This window comes from Marmota marmota, unplaced genomic scaffold (assembly GCF_001458135.2).
Source record: "Marmota marmota marmota unplaced genomic scaffold, marMar, whole genome shotgun sequence".
Lineage (NCBI taxonomy): Eukaryota > Metazoa > Chordata > Mammalia > Rodentia > Sciuridae > Marmota > Marmota marmota.
This window is the reverse complement of record NW_025999926.1, coordinates 971,223-996,753: the sequence shown is the minus strand read 5'-3', so window position 1 is coordinate 996,753 and position 25,531 is coordinate 971,223. Positions and strand designations below refer to the sequence as shown.

The 25,531-nt window shown below is 40.3% G+C and overlaps 1 protein-coding gene across 7 annotated transcripts in view; it reads right to left on the bottom strand.

Annotated features, from left to right (window-relative positions):
* The window catches only part of Auh (AU RNA binding methylglutaconyl-CoA hydratase), a 142,194-nt gene that overhangs the window by 10,222 nt on the left and 106,441 nt on the right, over positions 1-25,531 (bottom strand). For 4 of the 7 annotated variants that reach the window (XR_007346453.1, XM_048800284.1, XM_015503980.2 and 1 more), the window contains one exon: positions 2,882-3,069. Coding sequence is in view for 4 of the 7 variants with exons in the window: in XM_048800284.1 (XP_048656241.1) it covers positions 2,882-3,069 (188 nt within the window). In the remaining 3 variants the exon portion in view is untranslated. The other 3 variants (XR_007346455.1, XR_007346454.1, XM_048800285.1) reach the window with 3 other exon arrangements.

The window sequence follows — 25,531 nt, the reverse complement described above, 5'->3', positions numbered from 1 at the left end:
ATTCAAATTAAACAAATTTTACTTACTATTTATGCAAATTATGTTGTACACCTTAAGTAAAATTCAGAAATTCCCATTGACAGATACATGGCATGGCCAACAACAGTTATGAGCTACTAGATGGAAAATTTCTTTTCTGAGCTTTGCATGGTCTTAATTAAACAGCAACTATGACAACTGTGTTGCATCAGCAAGTTATTTAGAGGCCACAGTATTCTGTTACGGCAAACTTTAGATCCCTGAAGGCAGCAGGCAGTGACGTCCAGCTGAAGACTTAGTGTTCTTCAATATTCTCCCTAGAGGTTAAGTAGGGGAAAGAAAAAGGAAGTCTTTGGCTTAATATCACACTAACTAGCAGTTATGACTGAAATTAGGGCTGGCAACCAGCCTGCTGCCAGTAAGGATAGGGTCGATATAATGCCCTTTGGACATGTGTATCTCTTCTCCCTAAATTGTGGTGATGGTGCGTGAACACACACACACACACACACACACACACACACACATGCTCTGAACCGGACTCTCACCTTGCATGGGTGTGCCTGGGTCACACTGGGAAGAGCTGGTGGGCACCTTCTGTGAGAAGGACACCATGACTTGTGTTTTCTGGAAGCCAAACTCTTACCAAACTATCCTACGAAAAATGTTCCCCAGATGGAATTCAGTTCTTCAATCTCATTTTGAATTTCTAAAATATTCTAATTTATTTACAGGTAATAAATGTGAATTTGTAGCTTATTTTGAATTGAATGGTCTTCTGAATTAAAATGCAAAGTAGGCTCCAAAAAACAGGTGCAACAAAAGAACTCTAAGGAGTGAATGGACAAATGCATAAAAATTGCCATTTATTCTTCTCTAGGGGTTTCTAGTATCAATTTGACCCATCTAAATTCTCCAGAAATACTAATTATAGAAGCTTTTTCATTATTTGGAGAGTGATCATTCAATAACAACGTACCAAATACAATAAAGATCACTGCATTCAAACTTGTTTGGTAAATTATGTATTTTCACATCACAAAGTCATTCAATATCCCCTTTTTACATTTGTGTAACTTGGAGAAAATTTACTTTTAACCACTTAAGTTCTTAGAGGAGCGTCCTTCTGAGGAAAGGTAAAGCCGCCTGCCTGAGGTAGTAATGGAACTCTGGCTTCCACAGTAATAAAGGCAGCTCACTGTCAGATCAGCTGTAGCAGAGAGGGAGGCAGAGGGTGCCACCCGTGCTCAGGCAGGTGGATGTGGACAGTGACGGCATTAACTGCTCGGAGGCTCACAGAAGAACAGGCAAGCTGGAAACTAAGGAGTTCAAGAGCCACCTCCACGGGGCTCCGGAGCACAGAGCCACATATCAGGTCGTGAAGTGCCATGAATAATCAGAATCTGAATTTTCTTGAATACACCCCTCGATTTCAATTCAAATATACCTTGGTCATAAGATTTCCAGCCAAGGAAAGTCATTAAACCAATATTTAACTATAACTTTCCCTGACACTTGTACCTTTAATCTGTCTTTAGGCAGATAATTCCCTAATATTTGAGGGAAATGCCAAGGTTATAATGAAAGTCTCTTTTTAACAGCTGTAAATCTTTTTATTTGCTCTCTCTCCATCAATTTAACAAGCACCCGGCCTCTGCTGAGTAAAAGGCTCCGTGTTACCTCACACAGGGACTAAGTTAGAGAAGAGCTCTTCCCTGAGACGGCCGATAGGCTACAAGTCGATTAAGAGGGACCATCAGCACCTGAAGTGTGGCCCTGTGTGACAGCTCTGGGGATGAGCGTATCAGAGTGGGGCAGGACCAGGAAGTCATCACGTGCTGAGGTGACGACAGCCTTCTGGAAAGTGGAACTCTGGGCAAATGTGGGGGTATGTGCACTTTTGTGAAAAGCCTTCATGACATTTCTAAAGGATCAATGGCCCCAAACAGGTTATAGATCCCGTTTGAGGTAAGTAAACCAAATACAGAGAGGAACTTATTTTGACTCCAGAAATGGCTGGTTATGGGGCTGGGGATATGGCTCAAGTGGTAGCGCGCTCGCCTGGCATGCGTGCGGCCCGGGTTCGATCCTCAGCACCACATACAAACAAAGATGCTGTGTCCGCCGAGAACTAAAAAATAAATATTAAAAAAAAAAAAAAAAAAAAAGAAATGGCTGGTTATGGGAGCTACAAAAGTTCAAGCTCCAAGAGGGACAAAGAGATTCTGACTAATCACTTACACAGCAAAAGGAGACTCTTCCTCTTAAGTTTAAATCCTTTAATCTGTGATTTCAGACCAAAGGAACATTTGAAAAAAATACACCTGGTGACAGAAAAAAAAAAAAAAATCCCTTAAAAAGAAGCCATCAATACACGGTTCTTAGTGTTTCCACGTACACTCCAATAACTGCACATGTGATCCAGATATTTTCATGTACTTGCGAGGGTCATACAGCATACAGTAAAGCCTCGAAGCAATACCTGAATCATCAGAAAAAGAAAGACACACGAAACATAAAACTGCAGCTTCTCAAGCAGGTCACCCAAGCAAAGCCATCATCACAGTGAAAGCCCAGTTAGATCAGTCTCCTTACTTATCAGGAGAGACACTTTAATGTTTGGTCAAATGTCCTTCCTATACACGTACAGACACACGAATGGTGTCACAGGTGCCAAATGCTGTTCATATGAAATATGAACTTGAAATCAAAGTGTGGTCACAATATCACCCTCGGATCATCTTCAAGTTCTGGTTTTAATTCTGAAGGATCTTGACTTCATATCTGTCAAACGAGAAATGTTAAACTGGAAAGTCCGCCAGTGATTCGCCGGGTGTCGTTCCAGTCTCTGTGCTATGAGACCACCTAGATGGAGAAGCCGAGGGACTCTAGTCACAAGTACCTGAGGTAGAAACTCTCTGGCCAGGCCCAGGGCCTTTCTGTAGGCCGCATCCCCCTCCTGGTTCTGTTCTAGGACATGGCTGATCAAGCCCACTGCTTTGGCTTCTTGTCCATCAAGCACTCGTGCAGAGAAGATGAGCTCCTTGGCCAGAGACATCCCAATGGCCCTTGGTAATCGCTGAGTGCCCCCTGAAGGGTTAAGAGAAGAAAGGCAGGCGGTCATTAGACACCTTTTCATTTTAGCACTTCAGTGCTTCATTTGTTCATTCATTTACACAAATAAACCAGGGCCAGAAGTTTGTAAGTCAGAATTAGGCACTGGAAACTACTTCAAAACACAGCCCAATTTCTCAGTTTACTCAATTAATACCACCACCAAAGAACTTGAGGATTTTATATCATCAGCAAGTGATTTTGGTACCTCAAATACTGCTGGTGTACTCCTGACTCCAATCCATAGTGACCACTGAGTCCTAACCACAAGCAGAACAAGAGGGGACAAGCAATACTGTCCAGGGGTGCACAGCCTAGAGAGCAGAGTCCTGACACGATTAGCAATCACCTTTCAGCTTACCAAATTCTTAGGAATTCAACCCTCATACTTGTAAAGAATTCTGTATGGTGAATGGATTATAAAGTCGCTTTAGTTTAGTAAAAATAAAAACAGACAACACTTATGAAGTGCAGCTTTGCCCTGCTGGCTCCTCCTCTCTTGGAGATGCTCTCTCACCCAGGCTCCCTACCTCTCACTGTGCGGTGGGGTCAGAACCAGGCCTCTAGATTGGACTCTGCCATGTAGCTACTTTGGACGTTATGAACTGAATACCTCCTCAACTCCCAGGAGTGAAGTGGCATGATTCAGGGTGAACTAAGAAGAGGCCTGCTTTGATGAAGACTGGCTGCTTCACTCCGTCCGTCGGCCTCTTCCCCACAATGGCTCCCAGGGAACAGGCAGGAGCTCATTAAACAGAAGGCTGGACAGAACTGGTAACTCAGATATAGCCTCCATTTCTACTGTTAAGAATATGAAACAGCCACAACCTTAGGATTTGTCTATGACTCACCCTTAAAATGGCTGCCGGGCTGCCCAGGGCTCATGTGGCCAAGAGGCAGAGGAGCAGGTGACTGCCAAGTTTAGAGGAGGAGATAACTGGATGGCCCGCTTCCCCCCCCCACACACACTAGTTACCAACACTCAAAAACTGGATGCGTGATTTTATCCAAAACCAATTTCTACTTGCAAGTCAGCTGTGCCACCCCTTTTTGGTGTAACGCTCTCTAGTCTGCCTCAGTCTCCACCACGCCCTGTAAGCCGATCTTCAGAAAGAACTTAACAGGCATATTTGTCTTCAATAATGAAGTTTATTCTTACATGCTCAATAATACACAATTAACAGTATAGAACTTAAGATGCTGTTCTTAAACCACAATAAGAATAATGAAATATAAGTAATAAAAAAAAAAAACCCAACCTCAATAAACCAGTACAGGATTGACATTTTCTATAGACTGTTTTCATATATAAATGAGTGATGCGTCTGTAAAATGCAGTTATTATTGAGTGTTTACATTGCTCAGGCAGCTAAGAGATAGTACTTGTATAAAATGTTGCAGAAAATATGTCTATAAAGAACAAAGCATTGCCAGTTTTAAATAGTAAAGAGTGATACTGCTCAGCACAGCAAAGACGGGTCTGGGAACTAATGAGCAACCTGCAAGGTAAAGACAGTTACCTATGGTATTTTCAACAGCAGCTGATTAGAACACAGATATAAACAATATAACCCAGATAAATACATTTACTCGTTAAGCTGCTGAAAATTTTGATGATATTCATAATTTTGATGATAGTCATAATGAGCATGTTTAAAAATGATTACTCCTGGGTTCTGAGAAAGTTGAATGCAGACTGGTCAAAATTAACAAATGCAACCCTCCCTGTTAATGTCACACTTTACCCAAATGAACCTTAACATTCTGAAAGTCCACAAACCTTATACCCATTCATCATATCATTCCTTTCATATGATCATTCTCCAGGAATTAGAATTTTGCAAAGACTTGAAAGTGGCAGTTACATAGATGGAAACTAACATTATGAAAAACCACCCCCTTCAGATGGACAGCATGCAGCTTGCTGCTCCGCTCCACAAGGCAGATGCACCACACAACAGTGTGTAGGAGCTGGGGCGGGGCCGGTGAGAGCCTGGTGAGGGAGCATTCTGACTCACTGAGAACAGAACATCACATTGGCTCACAAACCAGCACTCACCCAAGACTTGGCCTTTCCAGGTGACATCGCAAGCCTTCTCTTGGTCATATGAATGGATTCACACAATATTTGTCTTTTGTGACTGGATAATTTCACTTAGCACAATGTCCTTAAGGTTCATCAGTGTTGTAGCATGTCAGGATTTTCATTCTTTTTTAAGGTTGAATAACATTCCATATGCATTTTGTTTCTAGATACTTGGATGGCGCCCACCAATATAGTAGAGTTTTACAATTTAAAATCATTTTAACCAAAATATAAAATCATAAATATTGTATATATTTATGGTATCCCATGTGATATTTCCATACATGCACACATGTCATAATACTTAAATCAGGTTAACCACATCTGTCTCATTCAACATTCACATTCCTTTCCTTTAGCTTTTTGAAATGTACAGCACATACCTATTCTCTATAACCACCCTCAACAGCACAGCGGAACTCTGGGCTCCTATCCAACTGACCAACCTTTCCCCATCTTCCTCTCTCCCCTTCTCTTCTCAGCTTTCAGTATCCACCGCTCTACTCTCAATCTCTATCATAGACTGATGGTTTTGGATTTTTATATGTGAGTGAGATCATGCAGCGCTTGTCTTTCTGTGCCTGGTTTACTTGAGTTCATATAATGATCTGCATTTCTTTCCATGTTGTCATGAATGACAGGATTTCATTCTTTTTGGGTGGGGGAGGGATGACCAATATTCAGTGGTATGCATGTACCATTTCTTCTTTATCCATTCGTGAGTTCACGGACACTTAGGATGTTTCCATTTCTTGGAAACTGTGAATATTGCCACAATAAACATGACAGTGCAGACATCTCATCATCATCCTGATTTCATTTCTTGCAGATATATGCCCAGAGGTGGAACTGCTAGATCATATGATAGTTCCTATCTTTTGAAGAACTTCCGTAGTGTTTTTCTATATTCCTTTCCACCAACAGTGTGCAAGGCTGCCTTTTTCAACATGTCATTCATGGCAACATGGAAAGAAATGCAGATCATTATGTGAACACAAGTAAACCAGCACTTACCTTTTGTCTTTTTGAGAACAGTCATTCTTACTGGAGGTGGTATCTCACTGTGCTTTGGATTCACACTTTTCAGATTAGTGAAGTTGGGCATTTCTTCATACACCTATTGGCCATTTGCAGGTCTTCTTTTGAGAAATGTTTTCTTGGGTCTATTGTTCATTTAAATAACTTCATTATTTGTTTTGCTACTTTTTAAAGTTTCTTATATAGTCTGTATATTACCCCTTACAGGAAATACAACTTGCGAATATGGTCTTCCATTCTGTACGCTGTCTCTTTATTCTGATTGCTTCTTTTGCTGAACATCAGGCTTTTAATTTGATATAATCCCATTTTTCTACTTTTGCTTATGTTTCCTGATTTGAGGAGTCTTGGCAATTCCAAAGTCCTGAAGCAACTCCCTTATATTTTCTCCTAGTAATTACAATTTCAGGTTTCACACTTAAGTCTTTAATCTATTTTTCAGTTGACTGTTGTAATTGGTAAGAGACAGTTTCATTCTTCTGCATGTGGATATCCAATCTTCCCAGCACCATTTACTAAAAAGACTGTCCTGTTTCCAATGCATGTTCTGAACATCTTTGCTGAAAACCAGTTAGCTGCGATGTGTGGGTTTACTTTTGGCCTATCCTGTTCCACTGCTCTGTGTGTCTGTTTTCACATGCTGTTTTGATTACTACAGTTTTGTAGTATATTCTGAAGTCAGATAAAGTGGAATGCCTCCTTTGTTCTTTTGCTCAAAATGGCTTTGACTATTTGAGTTTTTTGTGGTTACATCTATTCTGAGGCATTTGTTATAAATGAGACCACTTCCTTGATTTCTAGTTCAGATACTTTGCTACTGAGGTACCAAAAAATGACTGATTTTTACACGTTGATTTTGTATCATGAAATGCTACTGAATTAATTATTAGTTCTAACAGTCTAGAGTCTTTGGAGATCATGTCATCTGCACACAGTGAATACTGGATTTCTTCTTTCCAACTTATATGCCCTTTCTTTCTTTCTGTTGCCTGACTGCTCTGGCTAGGACTTAGAGTACAATGCTAAATAAAAGTACTGCAAGTGTCTTATCTTGTTCTAGAACTTTGGGAAAAAGCTTTCCGGTTATTCCCCCGTTAGTATTAGGTTAGCTGTTCAGAGTTTTCATCATGAAAGGATGTTGAATTTTATCAGATGCCTTTTTGGCATCTTTCTGCATCCACTGAGATGATCACAGCTTTGTCTTTTACCCTACTGATATGCTGCAGATGTGAGCCATGCTTGCTCCCTCACATGAACCCAACTCGGTTATGGTGAATAACCTTGGTTACTGCTGCTGGACTGAGCTCATTAGTATTTTGTTGAGGACTTCTGCCTATTTGTTCATCTAGGATAATGGTCTAGAGCTTTCCTTTTTTGTTGTGTCCTTGTTTGGTTTTGGTGTCAGGGTAATGAGGGCCTTGTAGAACGACATTCCACAAATTCCTTCCTCTTCAAATTTTTGGGAACAATTTACTAAGAATCAATATCATTCTTATTTAAATATCTGATAGAACCCAGTGTGAAGCCATCAGGTCCTGGGCTTTTCTTTACCAGGAGACTTGGTTTTAAATCACTGGTTCCACCTCATTACTCACTACTGGTCTCTTCAGGTTTTCTACTCAGACTCAACCTTTGTAAGGTGTACGTGTCCAGGAATTTCTCCATTTCTTCCTTGATTTCTAGTTCAGATACTTTGCTACTGAGGTACCAAAAAATGACTGATTTTTTGTTGGCATACAGCTATTCAAAAATCTTTAACATTTCTGTGGTATCAGTTATGATGTTTACATTTTCATTTCTGATTTGAGTCTTCTTTTTCATAGTCTAAAGGTGTATCAATTTTATTTATATTTCTGAAGAATAGCTCTTTACTTCATTAATCTACAAATTTTATTTTAGTCTCTATTTCGTTTATTTTTGCTCTGGTCTTTATTACTTCTTTCCTTACACCAATTCTGGGCTTGTCTTGATCTTGTTTTCAGTTTCTTGTGATGAAGTGATAGGCTGTTTTGAGATCTCTGTTTTTTCTTGACGCTGGCACTGATGGCTATCGGCTTTCCTCTTAGTACTGGCTTTCCTCTATCCCACAGGTTTTGGTATGTTGTGTTTCCATTTGCATGTCTGAAGAAATGTTTAAATATCCTGATTTCTGCTTTACTCCACTGGTTGGCCAAGAGTGAATTAATTCTTATGTATGAATAGTTTCCAAAGTTTTTCTTGTTACTGATTGATTTCTAGTGTTATTGAATGCTGTCAGGAAAGATACCCAATATAATTTCGATTTTAAGATTTTTTTCAGTCTTATTTTGTGGGCCTATCCTATGATTTGTCCTGGAAAATTTTATACGCTGTTGAGAATATACCACTTTTTACTGGTTCTTTTTTTTTTTTTTATATATAAAATCTGGCTACTCCTGCTCTCTTTTGGATTCTATCTGAATGGTATTCTATCCCTTCTATATATGTCTTTACATGTGAAATGAGTTTCTTATAGGCAACATATACTTGGGTCTTTTTGTTTTATCCATCCATTAATTGCTCTATGTCTTTTAATTGGGGAATTTAATTCATTTACACTTAAGATAATCATCACTAGATAATGTCTTGTTACAGCAATTTTGTGATTTTTTTTCCTAATTTAATTGAGTTTCTTTCTTATTTTCTCCTTTTTTACAGTATCTCTTTATGGTTAAGTGATTTACATTAGTTTTGGCTCAACTATTATAGATTGTTGTATTATAGTTACTATAAAAAACATCCTTTGGTTTTTAACAAGCTATTTTGAAATGCTGATGATACAACATAAAGAAATAAAATGAAAATGCAGTACAATCTAATCTGTTAGTGATGCTTTCTAGTGAACTTTTGATTAATTGTATCTTTCATTTCTAGGACTTCTGATTGGTTCCTTTTCAATAGCTCTACTTTTTTATTGAAATGGCCTTAAATCTCCTGTGTTTGCTCTCTTCATTCATTCCTTAGATATTCTTTTAGTTCACTGAAGATTTTAATATAAATCAGTTTTTAATAATTTTCCTCTGTAATTTCATCCACTTCCATATCTGCGAGCTTATGGGGAACTGCGAATTTTAGGGGAGATTTGTTTGCCTGTTTCCTTGTATTTTCAGAGGTCTTGGACTTGTGCATCATTTGAGATGGATTCTCCTTCCTCTTTTATATGTGTGTACTTCATCTTTTTTTCGTTCTGGGACTTCTCTGCTTCTAATGTATGAGTAGATGTCCAGGAGTGAACCCTGAGGTCTCCTTCTGGTTGTTCCTACCTGGGACCTGGGTTGTTGGTTTGGGGTTTTTTTCTCCGATATTCTATGTCCAACTATGTATTTTCAAATAGCCTGACTTTGAGCTCACTAATTCTCTCTCCCGTTTGATCTTTGCTAAAGATGCCTTCTATTGTGTTTTTAATTTTGTCAGTATATTTTTCAGCTCAAGGAATTATTTGATTTTTTAAAAAACTATTCCCATCTCTCTGCAAGTTTCTCGGTTAAAGAACACTTTTAATCACTTCTTTGTGTTCTCTGAGGTTGAAATTCCTTTAATAACTACTTTAAGTCCTCCATCCGAGTTCACCCATGCTGTTTATGATCTGGTTAGTTTTTGAGCCTTATTTTGACCCTTCGGCAAGGCCATGGTGAAAGTTCTTGATGGTTGTTAGTGATGTCTTCTGGGTATTGAAAAATTAGGTATTCAGATCTAATATCTAATTGAAGGTTTAGGTTTTTATAATCTGGCTTTGTCTTTCCAGAAATTCAAGCCGGCTGCTTATTTCCTCTAAGACTGAAATCATTTTCACCATTTCAGCACTAGATGGCATCCCGAGTCCAGGTTCACTTAGAGTCGGCTGTTGGTGTGCTGTCACTGTCTCTGCACTAGAGGGTGATCCAATCCTGGATTTATCCCAAATATACCATGTACCATTCTTCATGAATTGGTAAGTATCTAAAGGGGGTAGTTTTTCTCTGAAAGCCTCTCCCTGGGCTCTGGGTAGGCCCAAATTCATCACCCACAGTTACTGGCTAGTGGTCAGGAACTGTGAAATTCCACCTGATTCTGCAAAGAATTACTTTAGAGGATGTAGCTCCAGGCTCCTATGTCACACCCATGGCCACAAATCCTACAAGGAGGTGTCACACCCTGAGTTCACACCCTACTATGAAGCATTAGGTAGAATCGAGGGTCACACTGTTATGGGCTGCTTACCTGCCAAGATTGGGATCTGGAATGCTGCCCCAAGGCTCAAGTGTTAGATAACACAGCAAGGTTCAGAGGTAAAATGATTGAATATGGAGGGCTGTAACCTCATCAGGGGATTAATCCATCTCATGAATTAATAATTTAAATGGACTATTGGGTGGTAACTGTAGGCAGATGGGACATGCTGAAGGAAGTAGGTTACTGAGGGTATGACCTTGGGGACTCTATGTCTGCCTGCTGCCTCCCTCCCTCCCTTACATGTTTGTGTTCTCTCTCTCTCTCTCTCTCTCTCTCTCTCTCTCTCTTTCCAAGCCATCATGAGCTGAGTACCTTCCCTCTCTCAAACCTTATAACCATGTTTCTGCAATGTAGTTGGCCAACCATGGACTGAGACCTCTGAAATTGTGAATTAAACAAAAACAACAACAACAAAAAACTTTTCTCGTCTAGTTTGTTTTTCTCAGGTATTCTGATCACAAAAATGAAAAGCTGACCAATACAACCACTAAGGTAGACTCATGGCTCAAGACTGCAACAACTAGCTTCAGGTGATGTTGGCTGGAATAGAAGAAGTCTGATAGACTGGGACCACAGGTCAACCTAAGCAGGGATGTTCCAGAGGCCTGGGGGTGGGGGGTCATTAGTATCTACATAGCATTAGGTTTGACCAGACTGGTCAAACTTACTATTCTGTCCTATCCTCTCTGAATGGACTTCTTGCTCCATGCTAGGCTGCCCAAGGGTGGGGAAACACGGATGAAGGCAGTTCCTTGGCCACCCAAACTGGCTCTAAGCTGGGTTGCACCACAAGGTCCTATAGGCTCAGCGTGTTGAGGCCCATGCCACAGCTGTTGGCAATGCAGGCTGAAACACAAGTCTGTCCCATAAGGGAGCTGATCTCTGCCTGACTATGGGGCAGGTCTACAGTTTCACCTGTAAGCACTGGTCTGAATATAGCTATGCTGCCCAAAGTTGGGAAAGGGGTGGGACAAACATTTTCTTAGCTACAAAGGCTAATGCTGAGTTGCAACTGATTTTCACAACTGTAGGGATCTACAGAGTTATGAGTAGAAGTGTGTCCCTACCCCACTTCAAAGATGGCAATGATGCAGGGAAAAACTTGTGTCTGTCCTAGCAGCATGCACATCTCTTGCTAGATGCTGGGGCAGGTCTAGAGGTCTGTGAGCTCTGGTCTGGGGGACCTTTGGTTTATGCTCAGTCCTGGGTCTCACTACCGCAGCCCTACCATTGAGCTCCAAGGCAGGCGTGTGCTAGTTTGCATATCTTGCTCTCCAGCAGGTGACATCTTGTTCCCATCTCTGCTGCCTAAGGGAAGGGGTGGTGGAGGGGTGGATCCCTGGCTAGCAGGAGCTCAGTCGGCAAGCATAGTTCAGGGCAGGGACTGTGAGGCTTTGCCATCACTGGGTTTCACTGGAACAGGCCTGGAACCCATTTCACATCCAAGACCTGGGTTTAATTCCTCTCCCCACCTCCAGCTCTGGAGGAATCTCCATGCTGCCAGGAGTTGAGGGAGGGGCAATGCTGGCAACTCTTTTGTTCCTGCCTTTTAAAATATATCTTTGCTTATTATTATACTACAGTGGGGCAGTGTGCTGTCTCACCTGGCTTCCTCAGGCTCTTGTGAAGATGGTCTGATGAGCAAATAGCTGCTGAGATTGAAGTGTTTGGAGGGAGACAATCACTGAAGGATCTTCCTCAGCTGCCATCTCACTCTGCTGCTGCTTTCCATATATTTTGATAATAGCCATCCTAGCGTGTGTCAAGTAGTGCCTCATTGAAAGTGATGTGGAACATCTTTTCATGTGCTTATTGATCATCTGTATATCTTCTTTGAAGAAATATTTAAAGTTATTTGTCCACTTTTGTGTTGAGTTTTGTTTGCTGAGTTGTAGGAATCCTTTATATATTCTGAACATTAATAATCTATCAGATATAGGACTTGCAAATCTTTTCTCACATTCCATGGTTGCCTGTTACTCTGCTGACAGTGTCTGAGACATAAAAGTTTTTGATACTTTTGATGAAGTCCCATTTACCTAGTTTTTCTTTGGTTGTGCTTTTGGTGTCACAGCCCAGAAATTATTGCCAAATCCAGTATCAAAAAGGTCTCTGCCTGTGTCTCCTTCTAAGAGTCTTGTAGTTTTAACTTTTACATTAAGGTCTTTGATCTACTTTGTACATTGTATAAAGTACTGCAGAAACCATTTAGGGGTTTCCTTAAATAGCAATACAAATACAAGATTTGAATCACCCATTTCTATTTCAGTAAAATTCACTGAAATTTTTACCTGTACAAAACTTGCTGGGTGAAAAATTTTCTGCCCTACTTTCCTTTACTGGGATCAGTTTCCAGAAGCAAAAGACTGATGGCCTGAATTATATTTTTACATTTATGGAACTGAAGGTGAATGCTCCTTAATACCCTCAGGCATTTAAAATTGTGATTTCAAACTTTATAAAACTGATATGATCTGTTCAGTTCACCCTTCTCAATTAATAATGACAGTATGAGCAGAAAGCTTTACAAATGGAAGTTACAGTTCAGTGTCACACAAAAAACTAAATGTGACAGATATGAAAGCTCAGATTTTTTACTAATAATCTCAAGAATAGATATCCTAAATAGAAAAAAAAATCATACCAATATTCTGCTCTAGTTTGGAAACTATTTTCCATTATGAAATTAAATGGAACTCAACAGTGCTGCTAAATAAAGGAGTCAAGGTTCCGTGAAGCAATGTGATGTGCTACCGAAACCTTGGTGGGGACAAAAACACTGGAGCACAATTTCTTTTTTTTTTGGCAGGGGGTTTGCCAGGTACTGAACTCAGGGGCACTCAACCCCTGAGCCACACCCCAACTTATTTTGTATTTTATTTAGAGACAGGGTCTCACTGAGTTGCTTAGTGCCTCACTTTTGCTGAGGCTGGCTTCTGTGTGTGTGTGTGTGTGTGTGTGTGTGTGTGTGTTCTGCAGCTTATTTTATTGTAAATAGCAGTTTGGTTGATATGACGAAAGATCTAATTAAATTGAGGAATCAGTTGTTATGGAACCTGTAGTCCCGGCTACTCAAGAGGCTGAGAAAGAATGATCATAAATTCAAGGCCAGCCTCAGCAATTTAAGAAGACCCTGTTTCAAAATAAAAAATTAAGAGGGCTTGGGATGTAAGCTCAGGGTAGCCAAGTACCACAAATTTAAAAGAAAGAGAAGGGGGGAGGGAACAAGAAAGAAAAGATTGCTACACTAAAGCTTCACAATTACCCTTGTGTCATATTCATAGTTTCCTCATATTCCATGGTAACTGTCATGCTTATCAAATAGGTTAGTCATAAATTTATGAAGTTCTGTATCAATAACTTTCTAAAGCAGATTTGTAGTTTCTCCTATTCTCTTTCGACCACCTACTACTAGACCAAAGACAATAAATGCATATTTTTATTTAAATACCTTTAAGATAATAATATCTAAGTGAAAATATAGTATAATTAATAGGGTTTGTAGAACTTAATCCATGATGGATTTACCATGTATTTCTTTTTTTTTTTAAATTTTTTATTGTTGGCTGTTCAAAACATTACATTGTTCTTGATATATCATATTTCACACTTTGATTCAAGTGGGTTATGAGCTCCCATTTTTACCCCATATACAGATTGCAGAATCACATCAGTTACACATCCATTGATTTACATATTGCTGAGGCTGGCTTTGAACTCACGATCCTCCTGCCTCAGCCTCCTGAGCCGCTAGGAATATAGGCATGTGCCACTGCGCATGGCACACTGGAGCATAATTTCTGAAGACAAAGAAGAATACAGAGAAAACTTATTTCCACTCACCCATTATTAATTATGAATATTGAATTCTAATAAGGGTAAAAATGAAGACAGTGTGTCATATTTCTGTCCCCTGACTTTCTTATGCCGTTGTTGTTTCCCAAGATTATACAGCCTTGGGCACGTTAAGTTCAGGATCCCTAAAGTGTCATTTCTTAATACAGTGGGTGACTGAGGAAATTAACCAATGGAGTACAAGTCAGTCTGCCTCCAATGGAATTAAAATCGTCCCAATCTGACAGCAGCCTTGACACACTAATTCATCCACTGTCCATCCCAGCAACATTCACACAGAGCCCTGCTCTGAGGCTGCCTGGCTGCAACCACATACTCGGGAATCACGACATCTGCCAGGTCACATGCTCCCAGGACATTCCTGCAGGCAACCCCATGGTACTCCTGAACCCAAGGAGCAACATGAACCTGACCTGAGAGCTCCAAGGAGCTCATGTGGTTTCTGCTAAAAAACAAGCACCTCATGATGACTACAGGGATAATAAATTGTCTACTTCAAAATTTTTGAAAGACCCGATTTTTAACATTTTCAAACAGTAAGAAAACAGTTGGTGAGGTAATGGATTTGTTAATTAGCTTTGCTGAGTCCTTCTACAATGTATACACAGATAATAATATCACACTGCACCCCATAAATATACACAATCATTTTCCACATTAAAAACAAATATAAGGGCTGGGGATGTGGCTCAAGCGGTAGCGCACTCGCCTGGCATGCGCAATATTAAAAAAATTCTCTCTCTCTTAAAAAAAAAAACAAATATAAACAATTACAACCATCTCAAATATTTCTAGGAGTAGTGAATTTATAGCATGTTTTTCTCTCACAAAAAGGCAACTATTTCAGAGTCCCTTCATCATCTCCTAAAGGCCTTCAGTGTGGTATGTAATTCACACATGTCCTGACTGGCAGCAGAGACTGAGCTCCAAACTAGCATCACTTTTGTGAAGGACAGAAGAATCTTGGCAACTAATCCTCCTTCTTCTGACTTGTGGACACTCTAAAATGCCAGATGCATCTAAGGCTCCTGCCTTGGCTCTGTCAACACACAGTCTAGGGCAGGACCTGCGTCTCTGCATGTCTAAGGGCCCCCAAAATCAGCTGAAGACATAAGAGCACTCCCAACCCACTGCCAAAAAACACGAGGTAGGAGAGGATTCTTTCAAAATAAAGAAGCAGAATTTATATGGCCAAATGAGTAGTCACAATCATCATTACCTCAAATACTGTATGCCTGTTATTCACAACAATTTTGGAAATCCTCTTTTGGAACTAATTTCAAAGAAAACAACACCTTTGTTCCTTCATTTAACAAGCATGCACACTGAAGCTTCAGTGTGGAGGAGCCTGTTCTGGATACAGGGAAACATATACAGCTGTGGGAAGGAAGCTCCTGCCCTGGAGCCCTACACCGCCTCGAGGACCCCACAGTTAGCACATACGTGCCACCAGACAATAAGAGGAGAGTGACTAGAGTGGGGTGCACACAGTTTGTGCAGCCAGGGAGGGCTCTGAGCAGGCAACCTGGGAACCACACCAGGAGGAAGAAGGGTGTCCCACTTGGGTCTAGGTAATGTGTCTCCAGGAGGCGCATGTGGTGCACAGATCTTGTGGGCCACAGGGAAGTTAGTATGGCTGAAGTACAAAGAAAAATCTTAAGGGTCTTGTGGGCCCATGAGGACCTGGGGTTTACTCTGATGTGGACAGGAAGGCTCGGAGCACCTGGGAGCAGTCCCAGACTAAAGGTGGGGAACTGTCATTTTCTAATGCAGATTTGAGTCTGAGGAAGTTAAGGTCATATTAGCCCAGAGGATGAAGGAGGGAGGTGTGTTCACTTTGTGGCAGGACGTCAACAAGCTCGGAGAGAAACTTTAAAATGAGTTACCTGAATGGCCAATCTTGGTCTTCCTTGTGGAGATTCCAGGCCCCTCTCCCTCCAATGAGCACAGTTCAGTTAGCAGAGACTTCCCTAAATGAAGCCAAGGGAGTCAGACACTCCTCTGGCACAGCTGGGTAGGCACCTAAGCCAGGTCTGGCCAGGTAGGTATTATTTCCCAGCACTGACAGTCTGTGTGGGTGACTCTGCAGAGTGGCGATTTCCCAACTCTCAGGCAATGCAGGCGCAGTGATGTGCATGTTACCTACTTCCAAGGCTCCTGGGTTCCACTAGGAACTCCAAGCCGACTTCTCTATTCATCTATCAATTCCAGGAGCCTTATAATAAATGTTCTGTTCATTTTTGATAGCCAAAGAATTTCTATTGCTTGCTCTCCAAAACCATGAATGATGCAATAACATGGTTAGTAGTTCCTCTTTATCTTACAAATAGATGAAGTTGAATAGGAGCTTATCCATTTTATATTTTGGAAATAAAAGTGATTTGTTCAATTGACAACTTTCTGGTTGAGTAACTTAACACCTGCCAGGTACTGTCCTAGGTGCTGAACACATAGTAGTAAATGAGATAGACCATCACTAATCTTATGGAACTTATCATCCTACAGGCAGCAAAGGAAGGAAAAGGGCGAGAAACAAGCACATGAACAAGAGAACAGGAGACTGTGGGAAGTATTACAGATACCATTTCATGTAGGGCCAAGTTCTGGGATAATACACTGGCTGGCTGATTTAGACTGGATCAGCTAAGAAGGCCTTTGGAAAAAAAGGCTAATTCCAAATGACAACCAGGCAGCCATAGAAAGATCATAAAGAATATCAGTGTGACCTCAGCTGGTGTGAGGGCCTGAGGGTGAGGCTGAACATGGAACTTTTATAAGAGGCTCACAGGAATGGATGAGGAAGTGGTAGGAAGTGAGCTTAGATATGTTGGGCAAAAGTTTATATTTCACTTTAGCAGAGTGATACAAAGGCACTAAAGGATCTTGGGCAGTAAGTGACATAATTCAATTTGCATTTTAAAAAGAGTCATTGTAAGCTTGAGAGAGAACACATTATGGGGGCAGATCAAAGCAAAGTGCTGAATAGGAGGGTGCTAATGTCACTCAAGTGCAGTATGGTGGCTTGGGCTGAGACTGGGCAGTTTAGGGAGGTTGATGCAGTGGGGCTTGGAATAAGTGATTTTTGAAATAGTTAAAGAATGCAGGGAGAAAGGAAAGTCGAAATCTAAAGCCAAAATATTTGGTTCAAGTGTGAGAGCATCCCACATTATTGACACTGGGAAAAACAGGGAAAAAGGAGGTGTATGCTGATCAAATTAGGTTAAGATATCCTCGACACACGTAAAGGGAGTGGTAAAGTGTGGGATGGATGTGGATTAGCTTTCTTAATGAACAGTGTCATACAAAGGGCATTCAAAGCAAGGGGCCTGGACAAGACCACCAGGTAGACAGTTGGGAGAGAAAAGCAGAGAGGCCAGCAGGACCGTGAGAAGTGCTCAGTGAGGCAGGAGTAGAGTGGCAGCAACAGAGAGGACGCGCTACTCAGTCAGAGCCAACCAGGCTTCATACGCCTCCTTCCCCAGCACCCTTCACCACACTGGTCCGCCATGAAGGTAAGTCTGCAGGGGTCATTCAGCAAACAGGGTTTCCACTGAAATAAAGAACACAGGAATAACCGGGCCCTCATCCAGAATGCTGTTATATCTACATGAGATGTTTTGAGCGATGGCAGCCAGCCACATGGTGACCATGACAGCAGCTTACAAGAGCAAAGTGTCACAATGAAGATGGCGCACCAGAAAGACGTCACCATGCTGCTAAACTCACCAACCGTGAAGGTGCCCCACTTTGTGACTTTTGTGATATTTCAAGGTGTTTCCTGTTATGTGAACCTAAGAACATCTGAAGCACAGATGAAATGAGGAAAGATCTGAACACATTTCTTAGAAAGTGGGAAAGTTAGACTTACTAGGAAAATATGGCAGAAATGCAGGGCAAAATGACATTTGAAATATGCTATCAGAGGATGAATTAACTAATTTTATCTCCCCCACCCCCAGCAATTGCTAGGTATTTGGGGTCAGCCCAGCCTAAGCAAATAAGCTAAAACTTTACTAGACAAGTACAAAAGAGTGGAGGGTGGGTGAGAGCAGAAGTTGACATTTTTTGACCAGATACTATGTAATAATTACGCATAAACTATCCTGAGTGCTTCATGGGTATTAACTAATTTAATCCTTCTACTTTCCCTACAAAATTGGTGGGAAGCTACCTAAGGTCCTTCACAAGGAAGTAATGATCTCAAAGTACCATGGAATCTAAGCTGGATTTGGAAGAAAGGAGAGATGACTGAGAAGGTGAGTATCCATGGGCCTGATGATCCAACGAGGTGGGTACGACAGTGTGAGGCAGAAAATCTAGCTTCTGAATGGAGCAGCTGTGACTGATATCAAAGTCATGGAGGGACTGGGCTAAAACAGGAAGCAGGAAGAGACCTTTGTGAGTACAATCACAGATTGATGGAAGCCGCTTCTGTAGATCTTGTGAAATAATGTACAGAAAGTGCTTTTCCCATTTCCTAGAGTAATTTTTGTGTGTATATCTTCAAACCTACCAATTAGAAACTTTTTGGATAGGTTTGGATATTGAGAACCTATCATTCTAAATGGGAAAAATAATATTGTATTCTTAGCCTATCCAAAAGTTCCAACCAATCTTCCCAAATACTGATAAAATAGTTGGGCAAAAGCACCATTAGACTACTACATAATAGTCTACCATGATTCCTGCAGAGTATTTAGCATTTTAAACATCAAGTACCTAAATATGTAATACTTAAATGAATTCATCAGGGAGTATGTGGGTGCAGAGAAAACAAGTATCAGGTACGAACCGTTTCCTTTTATGTGGCACTAAACAGATAATATAATTAAAATACATGAAAAGTTGTATTAAAGATAAATGATGAATGCCAGTAATTCTAAGCACAATAAACACAGAATTTCTAAACTCATCACTTATTAAATGGGAAAAAAAAAAAAAAAGCCTCACAGTACCAGGAGGGAGGGAGGTGAAGCTGGGGTAACAGGAAGCAGCTACAAGCAGTGCAGGGGAACAGAACTGTCAATCATCCACTGACTATTCAAACTCAAAGCAAACTCTTTCTTTGGTACTAAGATTCTCAAAGTAGACAGCTTTGAACCACAGATAAGGTAAAAAGAAGAAAATACTCTAAATGGGTATCTATTTCTTTTGCTTGTGATATACCAAAAATACAAAAATGGGTTTGTAATTAGTTTTTGAAAAGCTGTTTTCCTTTATTTTCTACTTTTCAAAATTAAAGGGTGGCTCCCTACCATCCTCCAAAGGTGACCAGTTTTTAACTGCTGAGCATCATTAGCTTAAGGATTTTAACCTATTTGATACATGACAATTCCTAGCCATTACCTTCCCTGAACCTTAAACCACCCCACCTGCGGGCAGTGGTAAATTACTCAGGTTGGCTCTTTGGTCTCTGATAATTTCCTGTTATGGTGGTGCACAACGTACCAAGCTCCTGTTGTACATTTCCTCCCCAGACCCTGGTTCCTTTCAGTGGAGCTGTATTTTAAAACATAACACTTCTGCTTAATGGCAATCAAGATTGCTTACAATAGCTACAATTCCATGGCACTTTCTGCATATTCTTTTAGGTTTAATATTGAATTTCAAAGCTTCTATTTCCCAGCAATGATGAGCACCGAGGATGAACATAGGGAACAAGCTTCTGGGTAGTCAGCACTTCACCACGTGACGTCAGCTCCTTTGCTGTCCACATCACTAAATCCAGTCTCTTTAGCAAGATCTAGAATTTCACTACTTTGATTTAACTACTTTGTTGAAACTTGGATATGCAAATCAAAATTTGGGGATCAGTTTTTATAAGGCTACACAAAGATCATGTGTGGCTACTCTATAAAGTCAGAAAATAGGTTTCTGAGCTCAATGTTTCTTCTTTGCTCTCCTCACACTGCACCCTCTAACCTCCCTGCTAGCTCATGATACAAAAAGGCTGCTGAAGTCTTGCTATTAAGTCTGTAATCAAGTACCAAGAATGAAAAAAGGGGATAAGGGCAGGAGAGTGCTCCACTGACTAAGCCCCGGCCAACATCTACTTCCATCTATCTCACGGTCTAGAACTTGGCCACAGGTAGCTGTGAGGGGTTGCAAATGTAGTCTCCTTGCTGATGTTTGCCACAGCATAGAGAATACTCAAGGAAAATGAAAATGGGTAGGCAACTAGCAAGCACTGCCACAAATGGCAGAACTAATCTAATCATATAACAAATGCTTCCACACTAGTGTATTATTTGGAAGAATGAAAATATACTTGAAATGGCATATACCTGTTAATGATTTTTCAGGAGTTAATCAAATATCTTGAGAGGGCATTAAAAAAGTTTTCCCTACATAATGGTCACCTGAAATTATACTACTCGAAACAAACATTTTTAAGTAGCAATATCTATCTGCAGAGGCTTTACCACAGCAAGCTTTTGCCAGAGAGGGCAAGAAAGACAATGTTTTACAAAATACAGAATACCTGCTGTATTCCCTGCTGCCTCTTGGGCATGCAGACCTTCAATGCCATGGGAAAGCTAGCAGCACTCCTTCTCCCAGACCAAAGCCCTCAACAAGAAGTATAAAACAACACCAAATTCAGATACTACTTTCCCTTTGTTGAATGTACACATTAAAACAATTTAAAGTAAGCTTTACTTTTCACAATAAAAATATGTAAGTAATGGAACACAATTTAGGATAAAGTATGTTTTGGTAAATTCAAAGGTGGAATATGCAGCACTTGTTTCTTTTTTTATTCGTCATCTTTTCCCTTCCCTTATGACTTCATGGGAAAAGAGGCACTAATAACAAAGGGGGACACTTATAACAAATATTTCAAGCTGAAAGGTACAGACACTGCATTAAGGGTACTTACTGATATGATTAGAAGTGACCTCTGGCTTCTATAAGTAAATATCACTTTTGAATTACTTATGAATTGCCTCTCATAAATAAATAGGAAGCCCCAGTTGAGGTTATTTTTTCCTTGAACTGTGGGAGGAAACCTCAGCAAAATGCCAGCTTTGGAGTTTGATGCCCTTTGCGACGGACTCCTGTGGGACTCTGTCAGAGCACTTTAGCAAAGAGCCTTCTGGGTAGGTCAGGGCTCAGTGCTCAGAAAACTGACTTCCTCTCACTTTTACGATGAAAGCATCAGGGTCAAAGAGGAGTGAGCTATGTGAGCTAACAAGGCATGTTTTCCAGTCTTATAAGACACTGTTGTGATTATACAGAAACCCTAAAAATATTTAACCTTTAATTTGTGAAAATAGTTTCAAGTGTTGCAATACTTGCTATTCCCTCAGGCTTTTAGCATGTTCTAAAGCAATGAAACAGAGCGAGCAGGGGAGCAGGCCAGCAGGCAGGGGAGGGAGAAGAAAAGAAGAAAAATTCGAATTGGATCAGATGGGATTGGAATATGTGAGAAAACCCTAAGAGGCCACACTGTGTAGAAACTACCTGAAAATTTAGCAGCCTGAGCTTCATCTACAAGGCTTATGCTAAAGTAGCATTTAGGAAAAACTTTAAAAACTTTTTTTTTTTCTTTTTAAGAATCAAGGCAGGGGAAGACAAGGTGGACATCAACATTTTTTTTTTTTTTTTTTTCCAGAGCAAGTTAAGCAGTCTGGCAAAAAAATTTAAAACCTTTTTGATATAGCTTTTTAGTTACAATACTTATTTACCAAAAGCCCTTTGAACCATTACCTCATTCAAGTGTTAATTTTATTTATTACAGAACTATCCTTAATATTTAAATGATATATATACATTTTTACAACAAATATTTAATGAAACACTGTTATACCCCCCACCCCCAAGTGCTGGGGACCAAACCCCGGGCTTTGTGAAAGCAAGGCGACTATGCTACCCCCACAGGCAAGGTTGTCTTTTTTTAACTTTTGAAAACCTGTTCATTTGCTGTTATATACAAGATGAACCAAATTTTACCTTTAAAACTATTTTAAAGACTGTAGGGTGTGCATCTATCCCTTTTGGTCCACCCAGATCTACCACCAGCACTGCCTACCCCTCCACCATACAGCAATTAGGAGGCTGAGAACTCGAGTGCTACCCTGGTAGCTTCAAGGGTCTTCTGGAGGCTGCTCATACTTCAGTACAGCCAGTGGGCAGGCAAGTGACTGAATCCAGACCAGTCAACTCATTCACAACTTCCACCTTAAATGAAGCAACAGAAGGAATGGCTCGGTTTAACAGTCAAGTGAAGGCTTCGAGACAAAGAACTCTGTAATGGTGAAACGGTCTGTCTATACTGCTTGATGTGGAAGTCACCAGGCATATGTGGCAATGAGACCTGAAATGTGACATGTGTGATCCAAGCTTTAATTTCCGTTCATTTCAATTAATTTAAACTTAAACAGCCTCTTGTGGCCAGTTGGCACGGTACTAAACAGCACAGGTGCAGAGTCTCCTGCCCCTGAGAGTCTGGTAACCTCTCAGGCTCTCATGACTTCCCTACTGGTGGCAATGTTGGCTTCTCCTGAAAAAGCAAAGCTTGGACAGGAGCGACAGTTCATTTCAATGTGCCCAGCGTTTCAATGATGCATCCAAGATGAAAGGTTTCCACATCCCCACAATTCTTTTGTCTGGGTAAGGATGCTGCTTAGTACAAGGGGAAAAGAGCCAGCAGATGTTTAGAGGCAGAGGGGTGTTCTACAATGTAGGCAACTTTTGTCACACAAAGGAAAACATCTAGACACCAAATGATCATCTTACAATGCAGCTGTTCCCCACACGAGAAAAGTGGGATCAGTAAACTTGACCAAAGCCAAGATCTTCCTAATAGCCTTCCACACAAACCTCCTCCCACACTGAGTACACTGGGTCATAAAAGTGCCTCTGCAACCATGTCTCCTACACATGCATTTTTGCATTTTTTTTCCATTTTAATAATTTTTATAAAATATTACATATTATGTTACATTATTCATATATGATTGATTTAACGTCATTAGGATCTATAAGTACATCACAAAATTATGACTAAGCTGGATATTTCTTTTTGAGATTACTACCTTTTGTGGTATTACATAATAGGTATTATGTATGTATAATATAGATACAATTGTGGGGTTAAATAGATATTAAATATACAAGACAGTCTGAAAGAAAACACTTGATTATTTTGATAGGGTGATTTTGTTAGAAATGCATTTCATACTTACAAGATAAACCATCTGACTACAGATATGAGAGATCAAATTTAATACTTTGGTATCTGTGGATGTTATCTGTCTTTATGAGTTGTTTACACTTCTTTGCATTTTTAAAGAAAATATCTTAAATGCTGAAAACCAATCATGCAATCATGAAGATGATAAAGAATAAAAACCACGTAGTCTTTACAAAGTTCTTCAGAAGATATGGTTTCATCATACTTAACAATTACATGATAAGAATAAGATTAGTCATATATGGTGCAATGCAAATTACTCCAAAATTTAGTGGTTTCAAACAATAAACATTTATTTCTTTCATGGATTCTGCAGGTCAGGAATCCACAAAGAGTCTGGCTGGCTCTTCTGGCTCCGAGTCTCTCAGGGAACCACAGCCCTCTGCTTCCAGGGTCATTCCCTTCTTGTCTTGCACCAGTGAGCCAGGTCATAGGTTTGCCTCTTGATACAGTATTTGCAAATTGAGCAATTAGAGAGACCAGGTACAAGAGGGAAGCCACAGTCTTCTAACAACCTAAGAGATGACATCCCATGACTTCAGAGTCAACACATCCAGCCCCACTGCAGTGTGGATTACTCTGGGTTTGTGAATACCAGGTCATCACTTTAGGGGCTGCTACTGCAAGAACAATGGCTGATTAAGCAACACAAGCTATAAGGGGCATCTCTTCTACTAACATCTCTCTTTTACCCCAAAGGAATGTTTTCCCAAGAGAACATTCCAAGGGTATTTCCCAAAAGTTCAAAATCATCTCCATTCTTTCAAACTCAAGGAGGAGATGAAGAGAATATGTTAACCACTTATTTTCAAAGAAATACTAAAGGAAGAAAAGTAAAAAGAATAATGTGGAAGACACTGCTTTTTAGACTACTTTGTATTTCCATCACATGGAAAACACACAGTACTTGCCCACTACCCATAAAAAGTAAAGGAAAGTGACAACCATACATCAATGGTTATTCTTTCCTTTCTAAAATATAACAAAGCAATTGTAGCAATGAATTCTGTCACACTGTATTTCATAAAAATTGAACCTTGGGGACACTGGGGATATATGCTCAAAGATACAGTGCTTGCCTAACACACACAGGCCCCGTGTTCAATGCCCAGCATTTTTTGAGGAGGGGAAAAAGGACCTTGAGGTTTTCATTAAATGAGGATTATAATAAAGGGTTCAAGATACAATGGAAAATCCTTAGTATCTAGATGTCTTCTCTCTGCTATAAACACAAAACATTTATATATTCTCACAGTTTATCAGACGTTATAACATAGGAAAAGGTTAGTGATAAAAAAAAAATGTAAACAAACAATGCATGCAGATGAAGGCATGAATACTTTTAACGTTCCTTATCAAAAGAAGGTCACAATATGAAAATTTAAAGATTCTGGCAGAGCAAGTACATTATGAATAGATAAATAATGGTCATTTATTGAGAAATGATTATGTACTATGTAATTTAACACATCATTTCTTATAATATCTGCAAGAATTCGGAAGCCACTGTTATCCTCATTTGACAAATGAAAAAACCAAGTGACTCAGAGAGGTAAGGGAACCAACCCACCCATGTGACTGCCTGGTTCTGCAGCTCACCTGTTTTCCCTAAAGGCAAGCCACATCTACTAGAAGGGACCAGAGCCCCACAGCTCCTTACATATGTAGTTCCCCTTTGAGGGGACAAGTCCTGGAGGGGGAGAAGACTATAACTGATAAGTAGAACAAAAGAGACAATAAATCACTACCCACCTCTGATATCAAAGGCAATGACAATGACAGAAACCTTCAAGATAAAATTGCACAATTCAGCTCCCACTAAATAAGTGGCACTGAAGAGAAATGGATGACACCACAAGGCCTGCCAGACAGAAAGATGCTGACACCTGGGCCTCCTCTCCAGGGCACCTGCAGGTCGCCTCCTGTTCCTCACCCCACTCTCTGCCTTGAGCCCACCTCCACCCTCTCCCATAGTCCTGAGGGCTGGCACTGCAGGAGAAGGTTAGAGGCATGAAAGACCTGGCACTGATCACAAA